This window comes from Mastigoproctus giganteus, chromosome 7 (genome assembly GCF_048544385.1).
Source record: "Mastigoproctus giganteus isolate SK-2022 chromosome 7, ASM4854438v1, whole genome shotgun sequence".
Taxonomy (NCBI): Eukaryota; Metazoa; Arthropoda; class Arachnida; order Uropygi; family Thelyphonidae; genus Mastigoproctus; species Mastigoproctus giganteus.
Window position 1 is genome coordinate 41,827,722 of NC_143581.1, and position 23,992 is coordinate 41,851,713.

The window sequence follows — 23,992 nt, forward strand, 5'->3', positions numbered from 1 at the left end:
GGAGGTGTGGTTCCTTTCATTGGCAATTCATTACTTTATATTTATTTTATTTGTTTTTTATTAGTTATATACTTGTATTATTAGTTAGATACACATTGGCATGGTTTGTACAATTCCTCCACTAACATCCTGTTGCGTGTGCTTTCTATGTAAGGGCTCGTGACCCAAACCACAACTAAATACAAATTTGAACTGAACTGCATAAAAACCTATGTAAATCTAAGCAGATGCCATTACAGAATTTTTAGTGCAAAACCCCTTGGGGTAATCGGTGCCCCCATAGCCAGGTGGGCAGGAGCAGCAGTGCGTGGCACACACTTCTTGATTAGACCTGGGTTTGAGCCCGTGACCACCAAATACAGAGGATGCGGAAAGGTCAGGAAATGACCACCGCATATCCCCAGAGCAATATGGCCTAAGTTGCTAATGCTCCTAAAAACCAAATAACAACAACAACAACCTGAGGGTTTTCAAACCATCAGTTGGGAACCGCTGCTCTACAGGTATTCTTCAGAGGGTGTACATCAAATTTTACTAACATTAATTCATTTTATTATTATTAATAAAAAAAAGTCTGTCTCCATTCTGTTGTAGGGTTTCAGGCATATCAGTGACTTAGACCATATCACACCAATGTGTATTGTGTAGGTTGAAAATCCTGGAATAACTCACAGGGAAGACACTACTCGCTCTGTCTGAGATTGGCTAACTACAGCCTCAACTGAATAGCACTTAAGTATGGTATCTATCCAAATGAGTGACAAGTGGCAAAACCATTATATCTGTTGTTGTAGGGTTTTAGGAGCATCAACGACTAAGGCCATATTGCTCTGTATATACTGTCTGTAAACTGAGTGTTCAGGGTCGATTTTCTGTTTGCTGGACCAAAAACTCCTGCTACCCTCGCCTGAGACCGACTAACTCAGCGAAGCTGTGAAAAAGGCTCATAAAAATTCCTCTCATCATCAACGGGACTCAAACTCAGGTCTTTTCCACCCAGTGTGGGGAGGATAGCAATTCTACCAATTGTACTACCCACGATGGTGGCAAAACCACACTATAGTCTCAAGGAGGATGGTTTAAGTGCAAAATGAAATAATTTTATTCCAATATTAGATTTTTGATATTTATAATTACATTAAAAAATTTGTGATTAAAAAAAGCAATCTGGCTACGATTTTTTTAATATAATTTATCAGTGATTCTTAAAAATTTATTAGTTTAATACATTTTGACATTTACTTTAAGAGAAGTAAAGTATTTTAATTTTTTAATACATTGTAAAGCCACTTTTTTTTTTTTTTTTTTTTTAAATACACTGAGTTTATTTTCAGGTAACTCAGAATAAAATCTGAATTAAAAATACCCTTTAGACTTACAACCAGCAAAGATGCTCTCCAATTTTGTTTTCCATTCATCAACAATTGTCAAATTGTCTTGGATTTTGTTGAAGGCAGATAGCTACATTGGGAGATTAAATCATCAGTATTGCTGTACAGAACCTCTACAGCACCACTGAAGAAAGTGCATTATTTGTTTTTGAAGGCGGAAGGTGAATCTGTCTACTCTTTATTAGCTGATTGCTCGTGCCAGTTTTTTTTTGTTTGAATAAAGGAATTTATCATCCTAATCTTGTTCTGCTTATGTGTTTGTAACAACAAGGCATCCAGTCTCCAGGATATCTTCTGCACAGATATTAAGTAGCATTTCATCTCAATTGATAGCATCATCCGAGTCCACACTACTTTGGTTGAACCTGTTATCAATTCAACAGGGCCTAGCCTATACAACTTTTCTGGTATTCAATCACATGGAGTGATTTTAGAAGGGCTGCGATTGTGGGTTTTTGGTCTGCTAGATGAAACTTGGAAGATGGGTAGTGGCTCAAAAGCACAGATCACGCCCATTCTGCAATTAATGTGTGATGAGACTGGCACCTTTGTATGGGTGGTTAGAGTCTGTTAATTCCAAGTGGTACAGATGCAAATGAATGTCATGGCAGAGTAATTTATTTTTTATCTTATAGTTTTGAAATTTTTTTCTAGTTGGCACACTCCCTGGCATACTGTCTGGGAGTGTCCAAACTTTTGACATTATCTTATGGGGTTCTGAATACATGGTCGAACATTGTAATTTAAGTATTCTTCTTTAATTGAGGTCAGCAAATTCAGTGAATTAAGGTAAAAATAATATTATACAGCCAGGCCTCACATAATGCGAGTTTGATTAACAAATTTTTCAGTTACTTGATTTGAAAAAATTATACCACTTTTTACTTTACGCGATGCAAATTTCCAGTTAACATGTTCTCTTTTTAGTGATAGTTGAAAAAGATTTGAACTGTGATTTGAAAAAATTATACCACTTTTTACTTTACGCGATGCAAATTTCCAGTTAACACATTCTCTTTTTAGTGATAGTTGAAAAAGATTTGAATTGTGCGCTAAGCGTCTGACAGACAATAAACAAGCGTTTGCCTGCTGCGTGCCTCAGTGTGTTCCATCAACCATCCGAAGTAGATGTGTTACTTGTTTGTCTCCAGCTAATAAAGTCACATGCAGACGTATTTAAAAATTCTAATTTTCTACCCCTGTTAAATATGGATAAAAGAATGAGTGAAAAACAATGTGATTGCAATAAAAAAAAAAAAAGTTATTACTTTAGCTGAAAAACTTGAATTAAACATGAAAGCGGTGCAAACTATGCAAAAATTGTAAGAGATCTAGGATACAGTGAGTCTACCGTACAAACTATCCTGAGTCGTAAGGACGAATATAAAGAAAGTTTTATCAACTTCTTTTGTTTTACAAAATATCAGAAACAGAACTCCAATAATGATTGAAATGGAAAGTCTTTTATCAATTTGGATAAAAGATTGCAATCAAAAAAGAATTCCATTATCTAAGGACAATATTCAGACCAAAGCTATTAATCTTTTTACTAAGCTCAAAGAAACAAAATATCAAGGGGAGACTGAAACGTTTGTTGTTAGTTCAGGGTAGTTTGAACGTTTCGAAAATCGAGCAGGACTGCATAATGTTAAAGTAACAGGGGAAGTTGCTAGTACTGATGAAGATGCTGCAGTCAAATTTCCTGCAGAATTGCAAAAAATCATTCAGGATGGTGAATACAATGATTAGCAAATATTTAATGTAGACGAAACAGGCCTATTTTGGAAAGAAGTGCCAACTAAAACTTATTTGGCTGCAAATGAAGCATCGCAACTTTGGTATAAAGTCTCAAAAGATAGACTAACACTTTCATTAGGAGGTAATGCTGAAGGTGATTTTAAATTGAAGCCTATTAGCATTAGCAAGGGTGCATGATGCAAGAAAGCAAGCTTATATAGCATCACCAAAAAAAAACAAAAAACAAAAAAAAACACGCTTCTTTCTCATTTCACTCATTCACCCATCTTGCTTGTGCACTGTACACAAAATCCTAGGGCTTTAAAAGGATACAGCCATCGAACCCTTCCAGTCATTTTGCATTCAAATAAAAGAGCATGGTTGACCAAAGCCCTATTTGAAGACTAGTTTACATCTTATTTCTATCCAACAGTTGAAGCCTATTGCAAGAAAAACCATCTTACTTTTAAAGCTCTGTTTCTTTTAGATATGCACCTGGACATCCTTCTGCACTTGGTGACTTAAATGAAAATGTGAAAGTTGTTTTTTACTGGCAAATACAATTTCATTATTGCAACCCATGGACCAAGGGACGATTGCAACTTTCAAGGCTTACTATCTCTGTAGAACATTTGCACAGGCAGTTAAAGCTACAACAGGAGACAAGTCAAATTTCTGTACCAGAATGTTGGAAAAAATATAACATACAAGTGGCCATTGAAACCATTCATGCAGCATGGGAAGAAGTGACAGCCAACAATATGAGAGCAGTTTGGAAGCATCTTTTACCCCATTGCGCAAACGATTTTACTGGATTCAAAGATGCAATTCAAAAAGTTATTGAAGACATAACTAATATTGGTAATGACCTTGGTTTCAAAGGCTTGGATACAGGCATATGGCTAACATTCAAGAATCACTGAATTCACATTCACAACAGCTAAGAAACAATGATTTCCTTCAAATAGAGTAGCAGCGTGCGTATGAAGAAGCTGAAGAAAAAGGGTGTGAGCCAGATGAAAACGTTATCACAAAGGAGATAATGGTAAAAGAACTAGGCAAAATCTTTCATATCACAGAGAACCTTAAACAAAAGGTAATGGGTGTTGATCCTAACATCGAAAGAAGCATGTTATTTCGCGAGGGCCTAGAGAAGCTTATTATCGGCTATCAAATTGTATGATGAAAAAAAGAAAGCAAAACTGTTCAAACGACTGTGTTCAAATATTTCCGTAGCAAATAGTTAGTTTCTTCATTATGTATTTTGTGCAATAAACGTTTAATTCTATAATTATTTTTATTATATCTTTTACTTGGTATGCAGTTAAAGTTATTTAAAAAAGGTATTTATGGTGATTCCTGAAGGTCACGGACCAATTATAAATTTTTCCTATTGATTATTATTTCGATTAAAGAGTTTCCATTTTGCATGATGCGCACGCAGGAAGAATTAATCGAGGCCAGCCCGTATATTGAAACAGGGCTACCATCTTTTCAGATCATGGTTCTTTTCACTTATGTGAACTTCTAATATTGAACAATTTAACAGGCCACATTTGCACCCACATCACAATTTATGGTTACATGAATTCTGTGATTTTGAATAGGTACAATTCAGACTTTGAACTTCAATGTAGACATATTTCAAATAATCTGTACTAAAATGCACATAAAACCTTATATCACTGGTAAGGGAACAGTAGCAATTTCAAATAACCTGATATCAAATTAACAAGATGTACATAGCACTTTTGTTCCCAATGTTATTAAGAATTATTTCAATAAATATTCTGCCTACCTTTACTCGAACAGTTAAATTGTATTCTTGGACTCTTTCATAATCCAATGCATAGTTAACATATACATCAGCCCAGGTGATGCCATTTTCTGAATGTTGAATTATATAAAAAGTGTCCTTCTTGTTTGTTTGCTCAGTACCTCCTCTAATAAGTGAATAAAACACAGTAGGATTCCCTGGAATGCCAGAACTGAAATATAAAATTGAATAAATATCAACATATATGAAATTTTGCAAAACATAATCTAGCAGTATGTGCGAAAAGTAAAATTCCTTTTATATGCAATAAAAAATTTATTGTGCAACAACAAATTTAATTTTAAACATTCAAATGGAACATTTACCTATAAAAATTATTTTCTCTTGATGTTAAATATATCATTATATTATTGAATTGTTTACCACTGCTAAGTTTTCTTCATCAAGAGCACATCATTGTTACCTGAGTTAAGTTAAAAAGATTTATTTGTACACCAAAGCTCAGATAAGTCACTCCACACTTTCAGGATGTGGCAATTGTCACTTTGCAATGTTGTTTTTATGTGAATATATTCAATAATAACCTCTTATGCAATCACTCACACAAAGAAAGACTGATAAACAATTTGTATGGTATTATATAGATATATATTAGATAGGCTGTCTTACACTTCACAACGAAGTGTAAGACAGCCTATCCAAGTCGTTGGCAAGGGATGCAAAGAAAAACAGCAAAGAGTTCTTTACTTATGTAAACTCTAGAAGGAAGGGGATGAATCAGATTGGTCCACTTGATATCGATGGGTCAACTGTTGATGATCCTGCTCAGGTAGCTAACAAACTAAATGAATATTTTGCATCGACATTCACACATGAGGAGATATTCAGCGAGGGGAATGCTAGAGGTGTATTCAACTCTGGCAGTAAGCTAGAGAATCTTGTAATAACTGAGAGTAAAGTGGAGGAGAAATTGTTGAAGATAAATACAAGAAAGGCACCTGGGGTGGATGGGATCTATCCAGTTATATTAAAGGAGGCAGCAAAGGAAGTAAGCAAACCCTTAGCCATAATTATGAGAGCTTCCTTGGACTCAGGGGAAGTACCCATGGACTGGAGATGTGCAAATGTGACCCCAATTCACAAAGGAGGATCAAAGGGCGACACAAGTAATTATAGACCTGTTAGTTTAACTTCTGTTCCCGGAAAATTAATGGAGGCACTGGTTAAAGAAGCACTGCAGGATCATCTAGACAAGACTTCAGTTATAGCTCAGACACAGCATGGTTTTGTTAAGGGGAAGTCTTGCCTGACCAATTTGATTGGATACTATGATGCAGTCACAAAAGAACTGGATGCAGGAAATAACTTTGATATTATATACTTGGATCTTAGAAAGGCTTTTGATACTGTTGCACATGGAAGACTGCTGCACAAATTGGAGCAGTGTGGCATTGGAGGCAAATTGCTGCTATGGATAAAGGGGGTGGTTGAGGGGGAGAAGACAGAGTGGTAATCAATGGACACTGCTCATCGTGGACTAATGTTATTAGTGGAGTCCCTCAGGGTTCAGTATTGGGTCCATTATTGTTTTCTGTATTTATAAATGATATTGATGATGGTATATCAAGCTTAATGTCCAAGTTTGCAGATGATACAAAGGTTAGCAGGGTTGTCAAGGACACTACTGACACTATGCTACTGCAACAGGATCTGGAAAGGTTGAGCAGATGGGCTGAGAGGTGGCAAATGAAGTTTAACATTGACAAATGTAAAGTACTACATATGGGAAACAGCAACCCCAGAGCAACGTATCAACTCTGTGGTACTACACTGACAGTGGTAGAGAATGAAAGGGACCTGGGGGGTGGTTGTGCAGGTAGATATGAAGTTTTCTGAGCAGTGCAGACGGGCTGCAAGTGTAGCTCATAGTGTATTGTCAATGATATATAGGAATTTTTCTAGCAGGGATAAGGAGGTGATTATTCCCTTGTATAAGGCAATGGTCAGGCCACACCTAGAGTACTGTATACAGGTCTGGAGGCCTCATTTCAAGAAGGATGTAGAAATGCTGGAACGAGTACAGAGAAGGGCAAGATTGGTGAATGGAACAAAGGGGTGCTCTTACGAAGAAAGGCTTAAGTTTTGCAAATTACAGTGTCTGGGGACTAGGCACCAGCGAGGTGATCTGATAGAGGTGTATAAACCCTTGAATGGTTTGAGCATGCTCAATGCTGATGGGATTCTTCCTCTTGCTCAGAATAATCACCTGAGAGGGCATAAATTCAAATTGAGGAAAGACAGATGTAGGATAGACGTGAGGAAATTTGCCTTTAGCCAGCGGGTGGTTGGTTGGTGGAACAGACTTCCATCCCTTGTCGTGGAGGTTGATAGCCTGAATAAGTTTAAGGCTCAGCTGGACAGGTATTTCGAACGGACAGAGGGGTGAAGTGGAAGTGGTTATTTTTTATTTTAATTTATTTATTTTATTTATTTTTTTTTTTTGGCTGATGCTGCATAAGCTTGCTTTCTTGCATCAAATGCCTCTACTAATGCTAAAGTCATCCTGAAGAACATTCTGAACAAAAAACAACAGTTTCTTTATGTATGGAGAAAGAGATATTCAATTAACAATAGGAGTGTAGTTACATCTGCTTATAAAATGAATTTCTGTGATCTATTAAGTCTTTTACATTCTACTTAACTGTTCATGCTTCCCTTTTTCCCACTTTCCTTTTTTTTTTCTTTTTTTTTATCTGCTTCAGTGTCTTGAACTTACACAAGATTCTCTGGGTTATTCCTCCTAATTACTTAAATTAGTGTTGGTATCAACCATATAGTACAAGAAGGCCAGACTTTTGCTACACTAGCCAAAAAACAAATCAAATAAAAAATATAATGTAATAAAAATTAAAATAATGTGCCTGGTTGCAAAGCCTGTAGTTAGCTCTCCTCGTATAGGTGCCCTTTCTTTGGACTTTCGCCCATTTTTGGTCTTTTTTTTTTTTTTTTTAAGGAGTAATTTCCATACCTGGACACAATATTCCAAGCAGTCTCACAATTACTTTAAACACTGGGTTAATGACCACCTTATATCTACAAGCAGTGTTTGATAAATCAATAGGACACCGTCAGCCATCCTTGCTATATCTATATGCACAGAAAATTTTGTATCCATCTGTACTAACTCATAAATCCCTTGTTCGCTCTATTTTAATTCAGTCCCACCAAAGTGGGGGTAGGTTATTTTTGTTTACTATTTCCTAAGTGTAGCACTTCACAGCAAAGTGTAAGACAGCCTATCCAAGTCATCCTGAAGGAGTATTGCTTAGTGCTGATTATTAACCACTCTACCAATCTTCATATCTGCAAATTTTGTTATCACTCCTTCTCTCCCTCCATTGACATCATTTATGAAAATCAGAAAGAAAATCAGTCATCACAGAAATGATCCTTGAAGGAACCCCACTTCTAATGTTAGACCAATCTGAAGAATAAACACAACCCTCTGCCTGCTGCCCTTCAACTATCCTGTGATCTATGTTCCAGCTCAGACAGTATTCTGTCATGAGGGCCAAAGACAAGCTTTGCTATGACTTATCTTTTTTTGTAACCGCTTCATTTTCTTAAAATTAAAAATGTTCTTTCGGGCATTCCTTCTAATTATTGTTGCATTTTGCGATTTAATGCATAACCCATAGTCCTATTTCACATTTGTTTTTATCTTTGATTTTACCACACCATCTGTATATAACTGATATGATTCATTAAATACATTTAGTTATGGAAAATAACTGAAAGTGAAATATCATGAAGTGTTAATTAAAGCTCTTGACAGCTGATCTGCAGAAAGTTAGTCAAAAATTATAAGATTTAATCATCACAAATGATGAGATTATGAAATGAGCCTGAAAATTAGAAACTAATGAAATGTAATAACTTTAAATATTTGCATGCTTTATGGAAAATCCTATATATCAAATCAAAAGAAACAAATAAATCCAATTATAATGATATAGATCAAATTACTCTGCAGATCAATAAGAAACACACACAAACACCATACTGCCAAAAGTATACAGATACCACTGGTATCTAAATAAAATGAAACATACCTACCACCCACACCAGAAATGAATTTATTAAAAGTAACTGCATTCATGCTTGAAGCAAGCAGATTTACATAGCATACCAATTGAAGCAAGCAGATTTACATAGCATACCAATTGAAGCAAGCAGATTTACATAGCATACCAATATTAGCAATCAGTATGTTAAATGCCATCGCAGCAAAACTGCAACACCCTAGATAAACAGTGACTTACATAATCACTAAATGGAAACCTCATGGCACTACTGCAGCCAGTAAATGCCTATCAAATTGCAAAAATTTGAGGGAAAGAGACCAGATGGTGCGAAATATGGTACATAGATCATGTCAGATAAAAACTAATATTAGAACAAGGATGATATATAAATTGCTGCATAGAATCAAATTTTATAGAAGAGGTGCATCAACTTGCCTAATCCATTGGATTAGTTTCTGGAATGTTACAAAGCTACATTATTGAGGCATGTGATACAAAAATCACATGCCTTCATCATGCATCACATGCATGTGATGCAATAAAGCAAGATCATGTAGCATCAGCCAAAAAAAAATTCACACATCCATTCTCTAAAACTTTCTCCAGTTCCTCCTTAAATTTATTCAAAATATCAACTTCCACGACAACAGATGGAAGTTTGTTCCAGCAATCAACTATCCCCTGGCTAAAGGCAAATTTCCATACATTTATTCTAGAACTGTCTTTTCTCAATTTGAATATATGCTCCCTCAGGTTCTTAATCTGAGCAAGAGAAAGAATCCCATAAGAATTGAGCCTGCTCAACCCATTCAAGGCTATATAAACTTCAATCAGATCACCTCGCAATGTGCCTAGTCTCCGGACCTGTAATTTGCAGAACTTAAGCCTTTCTTGGTAAGGACCCCTTCATTCTCTCTCACCAATCTTGTTGCCCTTCTCTGTACTCGCTCAAGCAACTGTACATTCTTCCTAAAATGAGGCTTCCGGACCTGTACACAGTATTCAAGGTGTGGCCTGAACATTGCCATATACAAAGGGATAAACAACTCCTTTTCACTACTAACAAATTTCCTAAATATCATTGACAATACCCCATGACCTGTTCAGGCAGCCTGTCTGCACTGCTCAGAAAACTTCACACCTGAATGACTGAACAATTACTCCCAGGTCTTTCTACTACCCTTAGTGTAGTACCACGCAGTTGGTATGTTTTTCTAGGGTTAGTTCTACCCAGGTGCAGTACTTTGCATTTCTCAATGTTAAACTTCAGTTGCCATTTCTCAGCCCATCTGCCCAACTTTTCTAGATCCTGTTGCAGTAGCAAACTGCCATTACAGACATTAACAACCCTGCCAAGCTTTGTACCATCTGCAATGTTCGACATTAAGCCTGATATATCTTCATCAATACCATTGATAAATACACAAAACGGCAGTGAGCCCAACACCGAACCCTGGGGGACTCCACTAATAACATTAGTCCACGAAGAGCAACATCCACTGATTACCAATCTGTTTTCTCCCACTCAACCATCCTTTTATCCATTGTAGCAACTTGCCCTCAATACCATACTGTTCCAATTTGTACAGTAGTCTTCCATGTGCAACAGTATCAAAAGCTTTCTTCAAATCCAAGCATATGATATCAAAATTAATTTTTGCATCCAGTTCCTTTGTGACCATATCATAGTATCCAATCAAATCGGTCAGACAAGCCATCCCTTTAACAAACCCATGCTGTCTTAACTATTACTGCAGTCTTGTCTAGATGATCCTGCAATGCTTCTTTAACCAATGAATCCATTATTTTCCTGGGAACAGAAGTTAAACTAACAAGTCTGTAATTATTCGTGTCACCCTTTGACCACCTTTGTGAACTGGGGATACAGTTGCACATCTCCAGTCCATGGGGACTTCTCCTGAGTCCAAGGATGCTCTCATAAATATGGCTAAGGGTTTGCTTACTTCCTTTGCCACCTCCTTTAATATAATTGGATAGATTCCATTCACAGCAGATGCCTTTCTTATGTTTAACTGCAACAACTTTCCCTCCACTTTGCTCTCAGTTATTACAAAATCATTAAGTTCCCTGTTAAGAGTTTAATAAGCTACCTGTCCTCCACCTCCCTACAGAATTCCTCCTGTGTGAATGTAGATGCAAAATACTCATTCAGTTTGTCAGCAACCTGAGCAGTATTATCAACAGTCGAACCATCAACATGAAGTGTACCAATATGATTCATCCCCTTCCTTCTAGAGTTTATATAAGTAAAGTCCTTGCTGTTTTTCTTAGAATTCTTAACCAAAGATTTCTCGTAACCTGCCTTCCTAATTTCCTTTGTGACTTGTCTTATAATGGAGGATTTTAACTTCCCAGATATTGATTTAGCCTGGTGCTTAACTGAAAAATGTTATTTACCAGAAAATGTTATCCCACCTGTGTTCGGAGAAGGTGTCACAGTCTAGAGTTCTTTCTCATGGTTTGGGCTTCGACCATTGGTTGTCGTTACTAGGATAATGAATGTCATGTAATGCACTGGCATTATCGACAATTGCCTTCCAGCACTGTAGCAGCATTGTGTTGAGGGCTCTATTCCATTTCTGCATGCCAATGTACCATATCATACTGCACAGCATGCAGTGACTTTGAAGCAATGGGTAATATGAAAGCTTCACAGGACCCATGACATGAGATATTGGTATTATGGTAACAGTATGATATAAACTAAATGATCATCATCATCAGCCATTATCAATCCACTACAGGATGAGGCCTCTCCAGCAACTTTCCAGTTCCTTCTGTTTTGTGCAATGGCGATCCATTTACTACCCTTAAACTCATGAATTTCATCTGTCCATCTCTGTCATTGTCTTCCAGGTTTTCTTCTAGCTCCTCCTGGGTACCATTCTGTTATTCTCTTAGTCCAACTGTCATCATGTCTTCAAGCTATGTGTCCTGCCCAAGACCATTTTAGTTCTTTAGTTTTGATAAGAATGTCCTTTACTTGAGTTTGCTGCCTAATCAACATGTTTCTCTTCTTATCTAACAGTCTGATTTCCAATATAATTCGTTCCATTCTTCGCCGTGTCGTTCTCAGCTTCTCTTCCATTCTTTTGGTGAGTGCCCAAGTTTCACTTCCGTAAGTCATGGTAGGTAGTATACATTGGTTCACTTTTTTACGTTTCAGACAAATTGGGATATTGCTCCTCTGTATGTGACTATATTTCCTAAATGCTATCCATCCAAAATTTATTCTTCTCTTGACTTCCAGCCATTTATCATTATTACAGATGATGACTTGTCCCAGATAAGTATATGATTCCACCTTTTTCAATTACTGCTCCTTCAATCAATTCTATGGCATACTTGCTCATCATCACTTTTGTTTTAGCCATATTCATCTTTAGTCCAAAATCCTTGCCAGCTCTGCATAACTGATTAAGGTTTTCCTCTAATTCTTTGGGATCATGACTTATGACCACAATGTCATTTACAAATCGTAAATGGTTTAGGTACTCTCCATTCACAATGACTCCTTTCTGCAACCAGTCTAATCTTCTGAAAGCTTCCTCAAGGGTGGCAGTAAACAACTTTGGAGATGTTGTCTCCTTGTCGAACTCCTTTCTAAGTTTTAAAAATGCTACTGTCTTTGTCTAGTCTAATAAAGGAGGTAGCATTCTCATATATTTTCTTCAAAATCATAATATATGGGGTATCTATGCCTTGTCTTTCCAGTGCCCGAAACATTGCCTTATGCTGTATGGAGTCAAATTCCTTTTCATAATCCACAAATGCCAGGCATAATGGTGTTTTATATTGGTTTGCTTTCTCGATTAGTTGTGATATTACGTGAAGGTGATCCATAGTTGAGAATCCTGTCCTAAAGCCAGCTTGCTCTTTCAGTTGATTCTCATCAAGTATTCTTTCTAATCTGTTAGTAATGACCCTTGTGAACAACTTGTATATGTGGGATAACAAGCTAATTTGTCCATAATTTCCAATTTCTGATTTATCTCCTTTCTTATGCAGCAAAACTATGGTTGCATTATTCCACTCCTTAGGCATCACACCTTTTCTAATGCATTTTGTGAAAAGTCTTGCGAGTTTTTGTGCCACTTCTCTTCCTCCCAATTCTAACAACTCTAACTTCATCTTCCCCGGGGCTTTCTGATTCTTCATTTTCTTCAATGCATGTTCTACTTCATCAGGAAGGATATCAGGTATGTCATATGTGTTACTAATTTGCGATCCATCTTCTCCATTGCTGGCATCATTCCCTCGCTCCTTGTATAATTCTCTATAGTAATCTTCTGCTATTTGAATTATGCCTTCTCTGCTATTTATAAGTACACCATCACCATTCTTCAGTTTCAGTATCATTTGTCTTTCTGTATTACTGCTCATGGCTGCTGATTTAAGTCCTTTGTTTTCCCTTAATGCTTGTTTACTTTTCTTCTGTTAAATTTTCTTATGTCATCTGAGTCTCTTTCTAATGGCTTTGCATAACTCAGTATACTCAAATTGTCTCCTTGTCAGTGTTTACCTTGCTCTTCATTTGTCGTCTTCGGTTCATCATGACAAGTGTTTCTTGACTAATTTTTTTTGTTTTGGATTTCTTTTTACCTATAGGTTTCTTGGGCTTTATCACTTTCAGAAAGTTGTGATATTCCTCATCGATATCTTGGTCCTGAGCCGTCTGTAGAAGCTCAAACTTGTTTTTAAGTTGCAGTACATACTGCTTTTTCTCCTCTTCTGTTATCTCAAAGACCTTCATATTATTTACTTGAGTCAGTATTTTTCCTTTCTTTTCTTACATCTCTATCAAGTGTCCATCTTACCATTCTGTGATCACTTCCAACATTTACCTTGTTGAGGACAGTAACATCATACACAATATATCTTCTGTTAGTGGGTATTAAGTCGATTTCATTAGTTGTTAATCCATTTGAGCTCTTCCATGTCCACTTTCTGTTCACCCTTTTCTTGAAAAAAGTGTTCATTACTGACAATCCTCAAGATTCTGCAAACTCCACAAGTCTTTCACCAATTCCAAAATTTCCTATAGTTCCCCTTTCTGTGCTGTTTTGTCTCTTTCCAACCTTAGCATTGAAGTCCCACATGATGATAGTGTAGTGGGTTTTCTGCACATCTAGAAGACTCTCAATTTCAGTGTACATTTCTTCAACCTCTTCATCATCATGGCTCGATGTTGGTGCAAAAATTACTATAACCTTTAGCTTGTACCTCTTAGAAATCCTCAGTAGTAGTCACGACACCCTTGGTGATGTACTTTTAAATTCAAAAATGTTGTTTTTTATATCTTTACGAACCAGAAAGCCAACTCCACCTTTGCTCTTTTCACTGTTTCCATTGGTGTACAGCAGATTTCCACTTTTTTTTTATGTAAACCCCAAACACGAGAGAGGTATTAGAACCTATAGTACTTAGTACCGTGCTTGGGTTGGAGGTTGAGAAGACGAAAGAAGACATTTTTTTTTTAACATTGGACTTGAACTTCTGTAGACTAATTTTCAGAAAATATGTATGAAGGAAGGTTGTTCCAGAAAACTGCAGTGGAATGAATAAACGAGGAAGATGAAAAGTTGGTTTTGTGAGTTTATAGTTGGACAGTAAATGGATGTTCGCCGGTGACGGCACGTGTTTGGACTGTTTTGAAAGAGAGAGCGGGAATTATAGAAGCCAATTCAGAAGAACAAAATTCGAAGAGGCATGCAGCAGAAACAGTACGTCTATGATAAAGCGAATGGAGACACTCTGTTAGAGATGAATCATTAATTAACCTAACTACCCTCTTCTGAATGGAATCAAGAAGCCTGAGAGCGGTTTTGGGGCACCACCACAGATGTGGGAACAATATTCCATGGCAGGGTGGATTTGCAATTTATACAGAGTGAGCAGCTGTTTGGAATAAAAGTAACTGCGAGAGCGAAAGAGTTTTTTAGATGCAGAGGGAGCAATATTTGTAATGTGCTTGTGCCAAGAGTGATTAGAAGTTAGGGTAATCCCCAAAAGAGATAATATCATTTTGCCTAGAAATCGGAGTGTCACTAAAGATAAGCATAGGAGCAGAAGAATCCTTTTTGTGAGATATAAGACACGACTGAGTTTTAGAAGGGTTGAAATCAAGTGTTGTCTTTGCCCCACTGGAGATTTACCAGGAGATCGGCATTTAAGGAATTGGTAGCAGACATTCGAGAAGTTGAAGATGATTGAGCAGGGCAAGGTTTCTCAAAATGGAAAGAGGAACGCAATGTGCTATCATCGGCAAAACTATGGATAGGATTTCCAGTCAATGGGTGAAGGTCATTAATATACAACAGGAAAAGAGTGGGGGAAAGAACTGAACCTTGGGGGACACTGGCATTAGTGGAGAAGTTAGAAGACAGAGAACCATCTACCATCACCCTCAGTGAGCGGTCAGAGAGAAAACTGGATAACTAATTACTAAAAACAGTTGGAAAACCATAAGATGGAAGCTTGTTTAGAAGACCTTTATGCCAAACACGATCGAAAGCCTTTGAGATGTGAAGAGCAACTACTTGTGTTTCACCAAACCTTTCCACTGAATTAGTCCATAAATGGGTAACATAAGCTGGAATATCACCAGTGGATCAACACTGATGGAATCCATACTGGCGATCGTTGATCAGATGGAAGGTTTCTAGGTAGTTTTAAGAGTTGGCAGTTAATTGATTTCTCCATTACTGTAGAAAGAGTAGAAGTAATTGCAATGGGACGATAATCGGATGGGAAGGATAATTGGATGGGAAGGATTTGTCACCCTTTTTAGGAACTGGCTGTATATTAGCAAATTTCCAAGCAGAAGGAAAAACACCTTTGGAATAAGAAAGTGAAAAAAGGCGGCAAAGAATAGGAGTAAGTTCAGGAGCACAGGTTTTGAGAACAAGTGGAGAAATACCATCAGGACCTGGAGCTTTCTTAGCATCAAGGTTCGTCAAAATCCTTCTGACATCCTTTTGATGGAAGACCACAGGAGGCATTGAATGGAGCGTGTTGGGAATGGTGGGCGGTATTTTACCAAGATCATTAATACATGAGTTGGAAGAAAAATGGGATGCTAGCAGGTCAGCTTTATCCTTGGCTGAAGTGACAACAGAACCATCTGGTTTGGACAGAGGTGGGAGCAGAGATGGGCAAAAGTTGCGGCCAATAGCTTTGGCAAGAGACCAGAATGCTCGGCTACCATTAGGGCAAGAAACAAGTTTTCTACTCTTAGCCTGTTCAAACTCTAGTTTGGACTGATTAACAATTGTTGCGAGCTTTGGTGTAGGCAGAAAATGAAACTGAAGAATTAGAAACAAGCCAATTATGATATGCAACATTCTTCTCTTGAACAGCCTTAGCACATTTATTGGAAAACCAAGGTTTAGATAAAGGACGAGATTTTAAAGTGGAGTGTGGGATAAAGGATTCCATTCCTGCAAGAATAATTTCACTGACACGATCTGAGCAAACATTGACATCAGAAGTTTTGAAACAGTAATCCGACCAAGGAAAACAAATCTCCAATTGAGCCAAACCGATGATATTCCAATTCACATTTTCTAATTCCTTTTCCAGCTCTAATATCCTGTCTTCACCAAAGAGCGATCTCACATTCTAACTAAATGATAGGCGTAACTAATCATGCAGAAAAAAATGTTATAAATTCCATCACATTCTTTAAGAGACCCAACCAAGACCTTTACTGTTTGGTCACTGCATACATAAAAATCAATTTATTTGACAAAAGACAATCATCCACTAACTAATATTTAGAAACTAATAAAGTCTGTAATCAAGTCGGAAAGGAGGTTAGGCAAGCCAAGGCAGATTACAAGAAATCTTTGGCAAAGGATGCTAAGAAAAACAGCAAGGACTTCTTTACTTATAGAAGGGAATAAATCAGATTGGTCCACTTGATAAGGATGGTCTTGCTCAGAGAGCTGATAATCTGAATGAGTATTTTGCATCTACATTCACACAGGAGGAGTTATTAAGGGAGGAAAATTCCAGAAGTTTATCAGACTGTAACAGGGTGCTTAATGATTTTGTAATCACTGAAGGCAAAGTGGAGGAGATATTGTTAGAGTTAAACATAAGAAATGCACCTGTAGTGGATGGAATCTATCCAATTATATTAAAGGAGGCTACAAAGGAAGTAAAAAACCCTTAGCATAATTATGAGGGCATCATTGAATTCAGGGGAAGTTCCAATAGACTGGAGATATGCAAATGTATCCCCAGTTCACAAAGAAGGTCAAAGGGTGACACGCGTAATTATAGACCTGGCAGTTTAACTTCTGTTCTCCGTAAAATTATCGATTCGCTGGTTAAAGGTGAATTGCAGGATTATCTAGACAAGATTGCAGTAATTATTCAGACACAGCATGGGTTTAAGTGAAAATCTTGTCTGACAAATTTCATTGGATACTATGTGGTTACAAAGGAACTGAATGCAAAAAATAATTTTGATAATGCATACTTGGATTTCAGGAAAGCTTTCAACATTGTTGCAAATGGAAGACTACTGTACAAATTGGAGCAGGATGTTATTAAGGGTACGTTTCTACAATGGATAAAAGGGTGGTTGAGTGGGAGAAGACAGAGTGGTAATCAATGGACGCTGCTCTTCATGAAATAATGTTATTAGTGAAGTTCCCCCAAGGTTCGGTTTTTACCCACTGCTGTTTTATACATTTATCAATGATATTGATGAAGGTATATCAGACTTAATGTTGAACACTGCAGATGATACAAAGGTTGGCAGGGTTGTTAATGGCAGTAATGGCAGTGTGCTACTGAAACAGGATCTATAAAAGTTGGGCAGATAGACTGCGAAGTGACAACTGAAGTTTAACATTGAAAAATGCTGTTGTTGTTGTTATTTGGTTTTTAGGAGCATTAGCAACTAAGGCCATATTGCTCCGGGATATGCGGTGGTCATTCCCTGAATGACCTTTCCGCATCCTCCGTATTTGGTGGTGACGGGCTCGAACCCCGGTCTAATCAAGAAGCGTGTGCTACGCACTGCTGCTCCTTCCCACCTGGCTACGGAGGCGCCCATTTGAAAAATGCAAAGTACTGCATATGAGTAGAAGTAACCCCAAAGAAATGTACCAACTGTGTGGTACTACACTCAGGGTGGTCGAAAATGAAAAAGATCTGGGAGTAATTGTGCAGTCAGATCTCACATTCCCCCAAATTATCATTGCCCTCTTTTTACACTGTCACCAACAATCTTCTGGGAATCATCAGTAGAGGCATATGATGCAAGAAAGCAAGCTCACAAAGCATCACAAAAAAAAAAAAAAAAAAAAAAAAACCCTTCCCATTTCACCCATCATTTGCTCCAAAAGGTTGTCCAGTTCTTGAATTTATTTAAGCAATCAACTTCCATGACAGATGGAAGTATGTTCAAACAATCAACTGAAGTTTTCGGTTTTCGGCTGCCAGAGCAGATCATGCGGTATTGTCAATGTTATACAGGAATTTTGCTAGTAGAGAAAAGGAGGTGATTATCCCTTTGTATAAGGCAATGGTCAGGCCATGCCTCGAGTACTGTGTACAGGTCTGGATGAGTCATTTTAGAAACGATGCAGAGTTGCTTGAGTGTGTACAGAGAAGGGCAACAAGACTGATGAGGGGAACGAAGGGGTCCTTGTCAAGAACGGCTTGAGTTGTGCAAATTGTGGTGGCTGGAGACTAGGCACCTGTGAGATGATCTGATTCAGGTGTTAAAGGCCTTGAATGGGCTGAGCACTGAATTCTGATGGGATTCTTCCACATGCTCAGATTACGAACCTGAGGGGACATAAATTCAAATTGAGGAAAGACAGTTGTAGAATAGATGTGTGGAAATTTGCCTTTAGCCAGCGGGTGGTTAATTGCTGGAACTAACTTCCATCTGCTATCGTGGAAGTTGGTAGCTTAAATAAATTCAAGGAGGAACTGGACAAACTTTTAGAGGGAATGGATGTGTGAAATTGGGGTTTTTTTTCTTTTTTTTGGCTGATGCATCACATGCCTCCATTACTATTAATCTCAGTTTACCATCATCAAGCATAATAATTAATGTAGTAGCAGAGGCATATGATGCAAGGAAGCAAGCTTATGTAGCTTCATCCAAAAAAAAAAAAAAAAACCCATTTCACACATCCATTCTCTCTAAAAGCTTGTCCAGTTCCTCCTTGAATTTATTAAAGCTATCAACTTTTGCAAAGACAGATGGAAGTTTCAAATTTCCACACATCTATTGTACAACTGTCTTTCCTCAGTTTTAATTTATGGCCCCTCAGGCTTGTAATCTGAGCAATCTGAAGAATCCCATCAGAATCGAGCCTGCTCAACCTATTCAAGGCCTTATACACCTCGATGAGATCATGTCGCAGGTGCCTAGTCTCCAGATGCTGCAATTCACAGAACTGAAGCCTTTCTTGGTAAGCTCACCTCTTCGTTCCCCTCACCAATCTTGTCGCCTTCTCTATACTTGCTCAAGCAACTCTACATCCTTCCTGGAAATATATCATTTAGGCTTTTCTAATTTTGATAGATTATAATAACATGCTTCAACAATGATTTAGCCAAAATTATATATATTTCTTCTAAAATACTTTACTGGGTTTGTGGGATTTTTTTTTGTGTTTAGTAATTTACAACTTAAAAAAAAAAAAAAAAACTAACCTTCATAACTGAAAGAATTAAATCTGGCCATCAACAGATACATCTTTTATACAGATTGTTCATACCTAACTTATCTTCACATAAGTCAAGATAAATTGGGTATGAAGTTCGGTAATGTATAAAATATTTATTATGCATTGGTATGCATATGCATAATATTTTTGCACCACTAAACACATCAAAATTTTACTCACCTAATCTAGTCTAATAGGTCCACTATTCTCCAATTAGAAGTATTCATGGGTACTAACAAACGGTACAAGTATATCTGAATTTCATAGTATGTACACTAGATGCTAAAGTACCTAGTTAACTAGCAATAAAACTAAGTTAAATGCATTAAGCAAACCAAAATTGAAAACTAACTTACTTTGCTTTAACCGAGGCAACTTTTTTTCCAACTTGTATATTTTCTTTGATAACATAAGGCCCATACATTATCTTATCCCAAACTGGAGGATTATTTTTTCGATCCACTACATCAATCACAACATTTACAGAAGCAGAATAAGGTGGTACTCCTTTATCTGTTGCAAAAGCTTTCAACTGATATTGTCCTTTCTGCAAAATAGCAAATAAAATCAATTACAACTATTTCACTATACAAGAAATGTTTGTTCCATAAATTACAGCATATAAGATATCCACCTCTTGGAGTAGCTGCACACGAGCAACAAGATTAGACTGGTTCTGCAAATTGCAGCACTGGAAACCAGGCACTTGTAAGGATACTTAACTGAGGTGTTTAGGGCTTCAAATTGAGTAAACTTAAATGATGATATTGTAACACTTTCTCACACAACAGGACAAACTCAAACTAAAATAAGGATTCAGGACAGATGTGCAAAAATTTCTATTCAACCAGAAAAATTCATTGTTGGAAAAAGTGGGTAGTTTGAAGAATAACATAAATTACACAGAGAGAGAGAGAGAGAGAGAGAGAGAGAGAGAGAGAGAGAGAGAGAGAGAGAGAGAGAGAGAAATCCGACAAATCCTAGAATTTCAATTCACTTTAGTAAAATTTCAAAATCCTGATTTTACTACTTTGATATGGTAAATCCTAGAATTTATCAGTTCATGTTGGCAAAAGCCCAGAATATCAAACAATGTTCCACATGAATGGCTCCTTTTCTTTTCCTATTTTTAAAAAAGGGCATGGGAGGAGGGAATATTTTCTCAACCCTTCAACCTTGATTGAGTAATATGTTTGTTATATTCAAAGTATGGTGAATATAGTAACACAAACAACTTTGCAGGGTATGAGATAAATCTCACATTCCCCCAAATTATCATTGCCCTCTTTTTACACTGTCACCAACAATCTTCTGGGAATCATCAGTAGAGGCATATGATGCAAGAAAGCAAGCTCACAAAGCATCACAAAAAAAAAAAAAAACCTTCCCATTTCACCCATCATTTGCTCCAAAAGGTTGTCCAGTTCTTGAATTTATTTAAGCAATCAACTTCCATGACAGATGGAAGTATGTTCAAACAATCAACTGCCTGCCCACTAGAGGCAAATTTTGGCACAATCTTTCTAGAACTCGTTCCACAATATAAATTTTATGCTCCCTCAGGAAGCATAAATTGCATAATCTGAGCAAAAGGAAGAATCCCATCAGCACTGTGCTTGCTAAAACCATTCAAGGCCTCATACAACTCAATCAGATTACCTCAAAGATACTCAGTTCTCCAGATGCTACAATTTGCATAACTTAAGCCTTTCTTGGGAAGAGCAACCCATTGCTCCCCTCACCAATCTCGTTGCCCTTCTCTGTACTCATTCCAACAACTCCTTCCTAAAATGAGGCTTCCAGACCTGTACGCAGTACTCAAGGTGTGGCCTGACAACTGCCTTATACCAGTGCCGCGCAAACTTATTTCATTCGTGACCCTCTTTATTAAATATAAAATTTATGCGATCCTCCAATGTAAACCCTGAAGTAGGATGGCCGGATTATCGGAGAAGAAAAGTGGCATTTTATAAATTATGTAGTTGAAAATTTTATTAGAGTACTGAGAAAGGAATAAAAAAATTTGTTTCCTTTTTTAATTTGCACATTAAAATAATTGTTAATATTTTAATTTAATACAGCAAAAACAATAAATCAAATTCTTATTCTTCAATTAAAATTACAAAACAATTAATGAAAAGGATGAGCCTGGATAACTGATAATATTTGGTCCATATTTGGCTCAAAATTTGAAATTGCTTATCTCATGTCATCTTCTAGATCAAGTCTGGAACACTTTTGTTTTAATAGCTGTTAATTTTGAGAAACAAACCCATTTTTGGGTTTGTTTCTCAAACCATTGCCATTTTCGATAATTCTGGATACTTGTCTCAAATAGAAAGCCAAAATTTTCCAAAAGTTGTAGTCTTGAAACAAGCATGTAATGCTTCGTCAGATGACAGGTCAATAAGATCTTCCTTTTGCTGAATAGCAATTTGGGGTATACAGAAGTTTCAAAGTCAAAGGGATCACGAATCCAAGACAACATTTTATCCGAAGATACATTAAATCATTTGGAAAAATTCTCAATCAGCACTGTTAGGTGAGTGGCAATGATCTCTCTAAAATGTAAAATGTTATTATTGCTATTAACAAAATAAGAAAACCATGGGAACATTTCAGTATTATTACACTCAAATTGAGTTTTCCAAAGATTAAACTTCTTTTTGAAAACTTTTATTTTATGATTGAGTATTAATATATTTGTTCCCTGTCTTTAAAGACTTAAATTTAAGTTGCATTATGGTCATGTTGCCCTTGTGCCATAAAACCCACAAACAAACAAACTCAAATCACTAAGTTTTTCAAATACATCAACAAGGAAACTAAATTTTCCATGCCATTTTTGATTTGTAAACAATTGAGCACGGTTCTGCTCTTCTTAAAAAAACTTAATATATCTTTACTTTTATAGCCTGTGGATAATATTCCTCCTATTTTCACTAATTAGAATCGCTGTTTAATTGAATTAAAATTCAATTCACAAACGTGATGACAATGACCAGCGCTTATTACACATCGTATAGTGAACAGTACTTTACAATGGTGACTTCATTGTAACGTGATTTGATTGTACGGTGAACCAAATGTAAAGGGAGGGGGGACATTTTATTTTTAACTATTTACGTGAAACCTCGGATAATTGGGGCAGCCACTTAATTGGGCCAAAATGCACTAGTCCCGATGTGTCCCAAATAACCGGAATCGACTATATATGTAGTTCTATGTGGTGTTGAACATTTTGTTACGTGACATGCGGAAAAGCCTTGTAATATGAGTTGTGCAGATGATAGTTTAGCAGGCCCATCGCGCCCAAAAAGAAGAAAAGTGAAATATAAAAAATTCCTTACAAATGAAGAAATTGCAAAAATGTTGGAGGAGTTATCTGACGTATATCCCAGTGACGTCAGTTACGACAATGACGAAGATTTTATCCCTCCAAAGGACGCTTCGGATTCGGAAAGTGTAGATGAAAAAGATATTGTGGAAGAGGCTACACTTCCTCGGCAGGATTCCGGTGAGTTGTAAAACGTCGTGTGGGAAAATGACGTAACATCGATGAAACAGTTTTGTTTCACAAAATCCGAGTCTTTGCTGCAACCCGTGTCAGGTGATAATCCTAAACTTTCGTCATTTATTGACCGACAATATCTTGGATGAAATAATTACACAAACAAATGTTTATGCTCGTGAAATACTTCTTCCCCGAGAAAATAAAGAACATTCTCGAATAAATGCATGGAAGGACACTACTAGAGATTAAATGCTGGTATTTTTTGGATTGATTTTACATATGGGAACCATTCGACTGAACCACATAAAAGATTATTGGAAAACAGATAAGCAGTTCGGATTACATGTGTTCGCAGATAACATGAGCAGGAATTGTTTCTTATTATTACTGCGGGCCTTGCATTTTGCAAAAAATCCAGAAAAGAAAGAGGTATGTCCACGGGATCGCCTATATAAAATTCGAAAAATGGTGAACTGTTCAATGCACGAATGTCAGAAATATATTATACAGGACATGAGATTAGGTTAGATGAGTCTATGATATTGTGGCATGGAAGGCTTGTTTTTTGACAGTACATTCAAAACAAATGCCATAAGTACGGCATCAAGTTATATATGATCACAACACCTACTAGCATGGTTATCAAATTTCAAGTATATAGCGGTATGTTGGATGATTCTGGTGGAAATAGACATGCACAAAAAGTCATCATGAACTTACTTGATGGGATGTTAGATGTCGAGCATAGCATATTTATGGACAATTATTAC

General features: G+C 36.9%; 1 protein-coding gene across 1 annotated transcript in view; it reads right to left on the minus strand.

Moving 5' to 3' along the window:
- Positions 1-23,992, minus strand: part of LOC150082844 (neural-cadherin-like) — a 500,869-nt gene that overhangs the window by 342,013 nt on the left and 134,864 nt on the right. Inside the window, exons 11-12 of the mRNA XM_090377625.1 lie at positions 20,065-20,255; positions 4,927-5,116 (exon numbers count right to left, since the gene is read on the minus strand). Of these exons, the coding sequence (XP_090233751.1) occupies positions 4,927-5,116; positions 20,065-20,255 (381 nt within the window). The remainder of the gene's footprint in view (positions 1-4,926; positions 5,117-20,064; positions 20,256-23,992) is intronic.